We start from the raw sequence: 12,084 nt of genomic DNA, 5'->3' as shown, positions 1-12,084 counted from the left end.
CCTCGTGGGACACGTCACACGTCGTCCGGCGCCAGGAGCCCCCGCCGCCGCCGCCGCCCGGTTCTATATAGCGGAGCGATCGAAATCCACCGCGAACGAATCGAATCAATCCCCCTCAGATTTCTCGCCAGCGCCGCCTACCTAAACCCTACCTGAAAGGCTGAAACCGATCTGATCCCATCCCATCGGATCGACCCCGCCATGGCCGCCGTCCTCCTCGGCCCTCCCGTCATCCGCGGGGCTCGCCCGCCACCGACGGCCGCCGCCGCAGCCGCGGAGGGCCCCGCCTCCCACCCCTTCCTCGACCTCCTCGACGCCTGCTTCAACAACGACGCCCCTGCCGCCGCATCCGACGGCGCCGATGGCGGCATGGGGCCCCGCATGATGCGGACAGAGAACAACTCCGCCACCTACGCGAGCTCCGGCAACCCCTGCCTCGACCTCTTCTTCCAGGTCGTCCCCGACACGCCGCCGCAGCGCGTGCGCGAGCTCGTCACCCTCGCGTGGGCGCACGACCCGCTCACGGCCCTCAAGCTCGTCGCGAACCTCCGCGGCGTGCGCGGCACGGGCAAGTCCGACAAGGAGGGCTTCTACGCCGCCGCGCTCTGGCTGCACGAGCGCCACCCCAAGACGCTCGCCTGCAATCTCCCCGCGCTCGCCGAGTTTGGCTACCTCAAGGACTTCCCCGAGCTGCTCTACCGCCTCATTCACGGCGCGGACGTCCGCAAGCTCGCCAAGGACAAGGTGGGCATCGCGAAGATTAGGCGCAAGGTCGCGGAGGTCCGCGCCGCCCGTCTGGCCGGCACGAAGCGCGCTGGCAGCCACACAGCCGCGCCACAGCCCGCTGCCGCGCCCGTGCTTGCCGACTTCGTCAGCGCCGCGCTCTCCAACCCCAAGACCAAGTCCAAGCGTGGCAGTAAGTCTGGAGGCGGCGAGGTCTCTGCCGCGGCCATGGAGACAGAGGAGGAGGCTTCTCATGATCAGGCGGCGGAGGCCATGGAGCAAAAACCCGAGAAGATAGAGGTGGATCACAAGGAGGCGGCTGCTGCGAAGAAGGAGATCGCCATGACGAAGGAGGTGCGGAAGGTAGCCAAGCTCGCAGTGCAATCTCTGGAGACGTACTACAACGATGGCGCCTACCGCTTCCTGTTGGACTGCGTCGCTCAGTTCTTTGCCGACCTCCTCGCCTCCGACGTCGAGCAGCTCGCCCCCGGCGGCCAGAAGAGGAAGATCGGGCTCGCCGCCAAGTGGTGCCCAACTCCGGGCTCGTCGTTCGACCGTACCACGCTGCTCTGCGAGGCCATCGCCCGCCGCCTCTTCCCGCGCGACTCCAGCCCCGAGTACTCCGACCTGTCGGAGGAGCACTACGCGTACCGCGTGCTCCACCGTCTCCGCCGCGAGGTGCTGGTGCCGCTGCGGAAGGTCCTGGAGCTTCCAGAGGTGTACATGAGCGCCCAGCGGTGGTCCGAGCTTCCCTACACCCGCGTGGCGTCGGTGGCCATGAGGCGCTACAAGGACCTGTTCAAGAAGCACGACGAGGCTCGCTTCGACAAGTACCTCGAGGATGTCGAGGCTGGTAAGGCCAAGATCGCGGCCGGTGCGCTCCTGCCCCACGAGATCGCGGCCGCGGCCTTCCGTGGCGAGGCAGACGACGTGTCGGAGCTGCAGTGGCGCCGCATGGTGGAGGACCTCCGCAAGAAGGGGTCGCTGAGCAACTGCATCGCCGTCTGCGACGTGTCCGGGAGCATGTCCGGCACGCCAATTGAGGTGTGCGTGGCGCTGGGCCTGCTCATCTCCGAGCTCAGCGAGAAGCCGTGGGGCGGCAGAGTTATCACGTTCAGTGAGACCCCCCAGATCCACAAGATCGAGGGCAAGACCCTCACCCAGAAGATGAGCTTCATCATGCGCATGCAGTGGAACATGAACACCAACTTCCAGGCAGTGTTCGACCGCATCCTCCGCACAGCTGTGGACGGCCGGCTTCCCAAGGACAAGATGATCAGGACTGTCTTCGTGTTCAGCGACATGGAGTTCGACCAGGCGTCGGCAAACCCCTGGGAGACGGACTACCAGGTCATCTGCGGCAAGTTCAAGGACGCCGGGTACGGTGACGCAGTGCCGCAGATCGTGTTCTGGAACCTAAGGGACTCGCGGTCCACGCCTGTGACTTCGACGCAGCCGGGAGTCGCGATGGTGAGCGGCTTCTCTAAGAACCTGGTCAAGCTCTTCCTGGAGAACGATGGCGTGGTGAGCCCGGAGGCTGTCATGGCGGCGGCGATCTCAGGTTCCGAGTACCAGAAGCTTGCCGTGTTCGATTGATTGGCTAGTTGGCGTTAGGAGTTAGGTCGTATGTGGGTGATGCATGTCTGAATTCTGCGCTAATATGTTGTACTCAATCTGGCATGCACGAGTTAAGATAGAAGTGCTTTGGTACTGAACAGCTTTGAGAATTTCCTTGTGATTTCAATTAAGTTTGAGCTTGTTTTCTTAATAATATTGGTTGTCTAATCTGTGTTTCTGTTCCATCTTATTATGCATTGTGCAAACATGAGCCGATCGGGGCTACATGCTGGGCCATTAAAAATGAAGCAGAGTCTGTTCTGTTGCAAAGCTTGCAGGCAAAATATTCTTTACGTTTCTTGATCCTAAAACCCGTGCTGAGATGCCAACTGAACTAACTTGTCTCTGGATCCTTTGACCCTTGTTTGGGCTATGTTTCTTTGTTTCAGGTTCAGACTTTCAGTAGCCTGCTTCCCTAGTTTGTTGCCCCCCAATTACTGTTGATAAAACAGCGTCCTGGTAAGCATCATGTGTTGTGGTGGTTGCACTGCTTTTAAGTCTGAACTAGATGGAATTACCATGTACTCCCTCCATTTCAAATTATAGGTTATTTGACTTTTTTGACCTTAAGTTTGACCAGTCTTGTTCAAAAATTTATGCAAAATATCACTTCTTTTATTGTGGGTTGCTTTATCAATGCAAGATCTTCAAGAATGACTTAAAATTTGACAATATTTGCACAGATTTTTTGAATAAGATGAGTGGTTAAACTTAGAGTCAAAAAAGTCAAACGAACTACAATTTGGAACGGAGGTAGTACTAAGTGTACGTGCAGTAGAAGCCTATAGTAATGTGTTGCAAGTGAGTTTAATATTTAATTTATTGGTTTGAGGGGATGATGGGGTTAATCAACTTCAATACCTGATGCTTCTGAAGAATATAAAGATTTGGTTTGTATGTAGAAGTGAACAGGCTTATGAAGAGTATAGGGATTGATTTCTACGTACAAGAGAAGGATGCAGGCTGAGTTGAGAGTACGAGACCATCTGAGCACACAGGATGGACATGGGGCGAAGCAATGAAGGGACCACACCAAAGATGATTCCAAGTTAACACTCATGAAATACAAGGCATCTTGAGTTTATCTTAAGTTAAACTATCTAAAGTTTGACCAAATTTATAGAAAAGAAAAATAATACTTACAACATCCAAAAGAAAAATAATACTTACAACATCCAATGAGCATCATTTGATTCATTATGAAATATATTTTGACATTTTATTTCTTTTATATGGTATATGTTACTCCCTACGTTCCAAATTATAGGCCGTTTGACTTTTTTGACATCAAGTTTGACTATTCGTTTTATTCAAAAAATTTGCGCAAATATAGTCAAATTTAAGTCACTCTTGAAGAACTTGTATTGATAAAGCAATCCACAACAAAAGAAATGATGTTTTACATAAATTTTTGAATAAGACGAGTGGTCAAACGTGGGGTTGAAAAAATCAAACGACTTATAATTTGGAACGGATGGAGTAATATTATCTTCTATGAATTAGGTCAAACTTAGAAGAGAGTTAACCTTAGGACAAATTCGGAATGCCTTGTATTTTTAGGATGGAGGCAGTACATTAAGCAACACAATTAGGCATGTTAATTCAAACAGTCTTGCTTTCGCAACTAAACAAGCATTCCATTCTTCCATCCAAAAGAGGGAATGAAAGAAACTTCATCATTCGGTTCTCACTGGCATGCTGAATTGCTGATTTATATCTTTCGGTCTGTTGGGTACCTCAAGCTGTTTTCTTCTCACCAATCCCGCTATACAAAGAAGTTTTCATATGTGTGCTTGCACATCCATCTGCATAAAGTCCGCAGCTAACTAAAGCCGGGTCACCTGATATTTAGGTATAAGAGTTGTTTTAAAAAAAAGGTAGAAGAACTGAATGAATTTGAAGTAATTTCTAGTGGCGGATAATACTGAAATCGAAACTGTGGCCGTCTATTCCTAGCGCGCGTGAATATCAGTGGAACTATCACAGAAGCTGTTTTCTGAGTAGGTTATGGGCAAAAACTGGAGGCATGATACTTTGTGGTCCGAACCATTTCAAATTGTTTATAAACTAGTATAAATGTGCTTCAACATTTGGATTTTTTTGAAATTATTTACAATGTTTCTGAAAAAAATCCAAATTGACAGTGAAAATATTTTTAATGTTCCGAAACTTATCAAAATCTTTGGTACATTGCTAAATGTTTCGATTTATATATGGAAACAAGTCTGTACCACTTCTGATTGCTTGAAACATTTTTAAATGTTCCAAATATAATCCAAAAGGTTCTGCACCATTCGAAATTGTTTGAAACTATTCAGAATATTAATATTCCCAAAAACTTCAAACTGATCGTAAAACATTTTTAAATGTTTGGAAACTTATTGAAAAAATTTCCAAACAGAAAAGAAAGAGACATTTATAAATGGTCGAAAATATTCAGGAAAGTTATGTACGGTTTTAGAATGTTTTAAATATTCCAGAATGTTTGAAGAGGCATAAACTATTAAAAAAGTTCTGCTTAATGGTTCAACTAAAAAGAGGGAGGAAGATGCTTAATGGGCCGTTATGCTTAATGGGCCGTTCTGATTAATGAGCCTCAGAAATGAAACGGATCGAATAGCAGGGCGCATGAAAAATGCTTACACCAATCACAACCTTTCTAATAGGATGGTGTCTATATAGTAGAATTAATAAGGGTGCAATGTAATCAATTTGGTGACATGACAAGAGAGTTAATAAGAAAAAGATAGACATATTTTTCTATGTAAGCACCATATTTACACAAGAACCAAGAAAGGGAGAAGGGTGATAGGATGAGGCAATGAGAGAGGAGAGAGGATTGGATGAAACTCATTTATCATAGAAACTATGCATTAGACAGGTAGAGTAATGTTTATGGATAGTTTCTTATTCTCTTTTTTTTTCTTTACACACCACCTAAGGACACTACGGATTGGGAATGATCTTATGCGGTATAATCACGCGCGATGAATAGACCATTCAGTGATGTGCACATGGTAGTTTATTGGTCGGCATTCAGTGATGAATAGACTCTGCATTCAGCGAGCGCAGCACCACCTTTTTTTTATGAAAAAGTCAAATCTTACCGTCCATTTTTTGTTTATTGGTCGCAGACAAACTATTGTGTACCGTGATGTGCACACGGTAGATTTAATTTGTTTATGATTCAGTGCAAATGTCAAATTTGCGGTCTGCAGCAGGCGCCATATTACCGACGCCCTCCTACAAACTCCTCAATATCCGTCCGTTCAATTCTTGTTTTACTGTTTGTGTAAAACCATTTTTGGTGCCGTGGCAACAGCAGCGTTACTAGTACTTGCTTGTTCCTCTTATTCATATTTTCTATTTATCCCGAAATCCTAAACACTATCTAAGACATCCGAAAAGTACCTAAACAACGAAGATTGTTTAGCTAGAGAATAAAGTAGTACAGTACATAACTCACCTTGCTACAAAATTTACAATGCTGTCGCAGTCGGCAGCGGCGCTCGCTGCCGGCGCCCGGAGTTATGCTGCCCTCGGCGTCGACGACCACGTCCGGCGGCCTAATCTCTGCTGTAGACGGCATTGCCGGCCAGTGCCCGAACCTCTTCATGATGTAAGGCAAGGCATCCAAGCAAGTCACGAACTGGGGAAGCATCAAGAGTGCAGATTGGAGATCGGAGAAATCCAAAAGTCAGGAACAGAGGAAGAATCAAGAATGCAGATTGGAGATCGGAGAAATCAAAGAACGAAAGGAAAAGGCACAACGCAAGCCACATCTTGCTTCCGCACCGTCGTTCTGTTCTGTCTCTCGTCGAGGGTTCCACCTTGTGCTTCGATTCCCCAATGTATCATCTGATCCAGCTGCCATTTTCTGAACCATGCGTGCGCAGGATCGTGTAAAAAAAATCTCTTTGGTGTCGGCGTGTTGCGATTGCAGTGATACTACGATGCGTGTCACGATCCCCATCCTGATACTATCAAAAACAGGACTATTATCTGTATCTCCCCTGATCCGTATCGCAGTGCTGACAACCTTGGTGTTCGGTGATGGGGGCAGGACTACCAGCACATTTGGCCGATGACGCCCATCGCTAATGAACGTTTTCTCACATAGTGAAAACACAGAAATACAAGCTCATCTAATCAGTCCGAATTACATGATATGCAACAACATTTGACATTTTATTACGACAATGAATTACAGCGAGACAAGTAACCCACGGAAAGACAGGACTTAGATATATGTTGGAACAGAAAAACACAAGCAGAAGATACACAACTCTCATGCAGAGGTACGAGGAATGCTAGCATTAACGCACACTATTATTCGGTAGTAACACGAACTCACAAGTAGTAGAATACCCCAAAGCATGTGATCGGAATCAATGGATACAAGCAAGCAAAGCTTGTGACAACACGCGCACTCAGCACACTATCGGCGTGCCGTTGCAGCGCTGTTTGCAGGAGGTAGTACAGGGGTTTTGGAGCTTATCCCGGCACTCCTGCACTTTCGGACACACGATGCCGGAGGAGCTCCAGCACGCCGCCTCTCCGTAAAGCCTGCACGCATTGTCACAGGCACTGGAACAGTAGTTTGGCAGTATGTCGGCCATCGCCGATGGGCCAGTGAATGACAGGATCAGCATGAAGCAGACGGCGACGACGACCTTCTGATGCATTGTGCTGGCGGCAGAAGCCATCGACTAGTGTCACTAGCTACAAGCAAGAGGACAAATAAGCAGGGAGAAGATGATGGCAGGGCTAGATGATATCAAGGAGATGACCGATAGGCGAATATATAGCTTCTTGACCAACTCCCGTATGTGAGGTAGTGGATGGTTTTTATAGGCAGATGGTAGCACAGTACTAGTTTTTTAATAGTTTTTTAAGCAGGAATCTAAAAATCAATTATGCAAGGACGAGTGACTTTAAGGCCCTAGCCTATACCAAGCACCATTTTACTGCAGCTGACTCAAGGAAGCACGTGGGACGGTCTACCATCCAAATCACGCGGACCTGCGTCTTGGCTCACATGATGGGCCTTCTACAACTTCATTTGAAGAAGCTTCTTCACTAAATGCAAAAGACAAACTCAAATGGGCGCTTCGTCCTTAGGGTTCATTAAAGTTTTTTGAATTTGTTGTTGATGAAATTTCCACATGGGTCACTTCCAAGTGATCCATATACGCAATCTAATTGCTCAATCTCTCCTCAAATTGCTAGACCCAGCCGCAATTTAATATGTCCAATCGAGACAACACAGACTTCATTCAACATAAAAGTCTCCATGAAATCCACAATAGGTTGCGATAATTTATACAATAATAACAGATTGCAATAACTAGTCCAGTAACAGCATCAGGGGAGCAAGAGAACTTCCCCATTCTTTATAACAGAACTAGCTACCAGTCCAGTGTTGCTCGGCGTGGTGCTCAATTACAACCAGTTGAAATGAACAAAAGATGCAGAAAATTAAATCATGTTGCTTGTAAGAAAAAGCACGAAGTCGTTCAAGTACCAACTAGGTTCTCCTACATATATAGGGTCATCGCTACTTTAAATCCTGATGTTACGAACGTTCTAATAAAGCTTGTCCCCTTGTATTTAGCCGCAGCTCCATATGGTCATACCGACCTCTTTCTACTACTCCCTCCGTTCCAAAATGTAAGTCGTTTTGGCTTTTTTAGATTCATAGTATTTACTATGCATTTAGATATAATATATGTCTAGGTACGTAGCAAAATATATGAATCTAGAAAAGTCAAAACGATCTATATTTTGGAACGGAGGGAGTACTACAGAAATATTTTTTTGTGAACGATTGGTTTTTCATGCCACGATTGGTTCTTTCGGCAGATTAATTAATAGCTCCACTTCCCCAAATAACAAGGAGCCGCATATATCCGACACCACCTGGAAATAGGGCAAATGCTGTGTTTTTAGCCGTGAAAATAGAGCCTGACCGTGGATCCGTCCCTGCATATACTATTTCACCTGTCCCTAATTAAAGAGTGTTTATGTAATAATGTTAGGATTTGTTGTATGTCTTGTGTTCTTAACCCCTGTAAATAAAAACTTTTATAAACACTAGTGATGCACGTGTTTAATGAATAATTATGTTTTAAAATAGCACGTGTTTAAAGAATTATTATATTTAAAAATAATTGAGTTGCATCAAGACTACTAAAAATTTGTGGTCGCCGTTGCGATTTGATCGTGATTCGAGCATTATAAAGAGGGTGATCAAGGTAGAAAAGAACATTACCTTCAACACGTTGATACCTTCAATCCGTTACTGCACTAGCCACGTCTGGTGACATGTCTGGCCAGACGCTTAGGGGGAGGGCTCAAACAGAACACACGAGGGATTGGGCAACTTGGCCGATCACGTCCGGCCGCACAAAATCTCTCCCGTGACAATCGGGTCTAACTCTTCCATCACATACAGCTCATGTGATATCCCAGAAGACATTCTATCAGGTCCCGAGTTTAACTCTCCAGTCACACATAACCCGTGCGACCTTTCGGAGATGTTCACGGGCTCCCCCGTCACCATGCGACTCCAGAGATATTCTAAATTTTCCAACCATCGGCTTTGATACCACTTGTTAGAGTGGGCAGCGGAAACCGGCCCGGCCCACTATACCCACGAGCCGGCGCGCGGAAGCGATAACCCAAGAACGCAGAACCAAATTACAAGATCACACAAACGAGAATGACACCGAGGCACGATGTTTTTTTAACGAGATTCGGTGATGTGCCTACATCCTCGGGGCATAACTACGGGCGCTCCTCCCCATAATCAGCAGCTACACCGGCATCCGGGTACCACCGCGGCCACGCCGCCGCCCAAGTCGTCTCCCGATTACACGGTAGTGCTATCATATTTATGGGCCCTAGGGATACAAAGTACGACCCAAACTCTATCCCTAAACTACCAAATTACAACTCAAGTCCAATTATAACCAAACTGTACACATATTGGACACATATCCAATAAACTCCACCTTGGTGAATATGCACGCCACCTTGAAGCTGTCCATGCTCGAACCTCTGTATACAAGACTTAGTCATCTCCCTATGCTGCTCACTTAGAACAGCCTGATGATGACGATCTCGCCGCCTTGTCAACCTTCGGACAGAACACCGCCACCGTTGCATTGTCATCCATGACTCCACCTTCAACAACGCTTCCCATCAGCTTTTATTGGTGTGCACTTGACTTCTCACTGACCATGACTCTCTTGTCTTCCCGCATGATTCTCAAGGTCTTCTTATCAGGCACCGCCTGATACAGCCATCCTTCATCATGCAATAACCCAAGCGAAATTAGATTCCTTCGTAGCCCCCGCACATGCTTCACACACTTAATTAGCATCTCACGTCCATCACACATCTTGAATTTTATATCACCCACTCCTATGATACGACAACCCGAATCATCTTCCAGGTGAGCAAGACTACCATCCTCCTCAATGTATGACGAGAACCACTCCTTCTTTGATGTTGCATGAAACGAGCTAGCTAAATCCAACAACTATGCTTCACAAGACTTTTCACTTGATATTGTGAGAACATCACCATCACTATCCGAGTCATCCCGCTTCTTGGCAATCATCACACTTGCGGTTCCTCCGCCCTTCTTTATTTCTGGACACTCAGTCTTTTTATGTCTCCATCCCTTGCACCTATAGCAATGCAGCCCCATCTTCTTCCTATTACCCTTCTTATTTCCAACACTGTAATGACATCCAACTACAAAAGCACCTTCAGAAGAATCTTCAGATAAATTATTCTTCCTCCTTAGCTCATGACCGAGTAAAGCAGTAATAATTTCATCCACCTTAACATCCTTCTTGCCATATGTCAGTGTAGTAACCAAGTGCTCTTAAGACCCCGGCAACGAACACAGAAGAATAATAGCCCTGCCTTTCTCATCAATCTTCACGTCGACCTTCCCAAGATCAGCAATTAATTGATTTAAGACATTAATATGCTCTGCAAGATCCGACCCCTCCTGCATCTTCAGCCCATACAATTTCTGCTTCAGGTATAGCTTCTGGGTCAGTGTCTTGGACATAAACTGTTCTTCCAACTTGTCCCAAATTTGCTTAGGTGATGTTATATCCATAACATGGTATATGATCTGATCTATGAGACACAACCTTATAGTTGCACACACTTGCGCCTGCATCTCTTCCCACTTATCATCATCCACCTTCGCCGGCTTCTTCTAGTTGAGGGCCCTCGAGATACCCTGCTGAGCCAACAGATTCTTCACTCTCATCTGCCACAACCCGAAGTTTCCGGTACCATCAAACCTCGCCATATTAAATTTAGAAGCCATCGACGCCATCTGTCTGTAGCCACATATCATAAAAAAACTTCACACACACACGTGAACTACACGCCTCCTGCGTGCCCGCTGCCTTCACGTGTTGAAGCCACGTGCCTCCTGTACGTCCTTGCGCCTTCCCCGAGCGCACCTTGCTGCCTGCACACATGTCGCCCAGTACACACGCCAACTGTGCGTGCCGCTGCCTGTGTGCCGCCGCCGCCGTACACTGCCCTGTGCATAGCCACGCTGCTCGCGAACCCCGTCAGACTTCCTCGCTGTCGCACACGACGATGCCAACCCGTCCGAGAGCGTCGCCTGCTGTTCGCCGTAAACAGCCACAAGCACCGGCTTCCACGAATAGTTTGATTGCCTCTGATGCAATCCTCATAGACTCCTGCTTGTTTATATGGAGTAGATCAGAAACGCCGCTCGTCCAGAACTCCAAATCGATTCGGACCTGCCGACCGCCCTTTCCTTTCCATCTCCTGAAGTGTAGGCACGCCTGCATACCAACTTCTACTCGGATTCAAAGCATCATGGGCCCACCAGGGGACCGAGCCCTCTCCTGAGTCCTGACCCGCAAGCACAAATCGCCAAAGTTGCTTGTTTTTTCTATTTTGACGGAGCAAGGGAAAACCAACATGCATGCAATTGAATTAAATAATCTCATGCATACTGCATGTATTCTTGCAATCCCTTGTTCTTTGCTGCCCTTTGTACCATGACTCCTATTGCTGCACGTATATGCGACGGCACCTGCACCCTTGATCATCGTGAATCTCTTGGACAAGCCACCTCCGTCGTCAACACGTTGAGTCCACCATGGCTTTTGCCACCATCGTTGCTGCTCCACCTTGAGTTTGCAGCGACCACCCTGATCATGACCAACCACCCGTCAGTCCGATCGCGAGTCGAAGCCGCCGTCTTCATCCACGACATCTTCCGGTCGCACCGTCAAATCTGGCCATCACCATCGATCGATTGAGTCGTCTGGACGCATCCTTGTTGATTGCAGCTCATTGGAAAGTTCGAGCCACCCGCTCGTAGTGTCCAACACCATCGATCGATCGAGTCGTCGATCGAGTCGTCGATCGATCGAGTCGTCGATCGATCGAGTCGTCGATCGCCGCCATGCTCCACCTTGCTCCCTGTCTCATCCTGGAGAGCTTGTGCTACCTTGCGCGGTGTGAAACATACCCATTGCATCTCCTCGTGAATCTTTTTTCTAAATCTGACTCTGATACCACTTGTTAGAATAATAGCACGGAAGCGATAACCCAAGAACGCTGAAAACCAAATCACAAGATCACACAAACGAGAACGACACAGAGGTAGGATGTTTTTAACGGTTCCGCAATGTTTCTACATCTTCGGGGCATGACTACGGGCGTTCCTTCCCA

At 47.3% G+C, this 12,084-nt stretch overlaps 1 protein-coding gene across 1 annotated transcript; it reads left to right on the top strand.

Moving 5' to 3' along the window:
- The first annotated feature begins 36 nt into the window (after positions 1-36).
- Positions 37-2,508, top strand: LOC120712019. Its single transcript, XM_039997705.1, has one exon. The coding sequence runs from the start codon at positions 202-204 to the stop codon at positions 2,317-2,319; it is 2,118 nt and encodes a 705-aa protein (XP_039853639.1). The 5' UTR covers positions 37-201; the 3' UTR covers positions 2,320-2,508.
- Positions 2,509-12,084: the final 9,576 nt, after the last annotated feature.

The sequence above is a fragment of the Panicum virgatum genome, chromosome 6K (assembly GCF_016808335.1).
Source record: "Panicum virgatum strain AP13 chromosome 6K, P.virgatum_v5, whole genome shotgun sequence".
NCBI lineage: Eukaryota > Viridiplantae > Streptophyta > Magnoliopsida > Poales > Poaceae > Panicum > Panicum virgatum.
Note: the sequence above shows the minus strand (reverse complement) of the source record. Positions and strands in the feature narration are given on the sequence as shown.

Coding starts and splice junctions, on each gene's coding strand:
- LOC120712019 (XM_039997705.1), top strand. CDS start 202: ATGGCCGCCGTCCTCCTCGGCCCTCCCGTCATCCGCGGGGCTCGCCCG.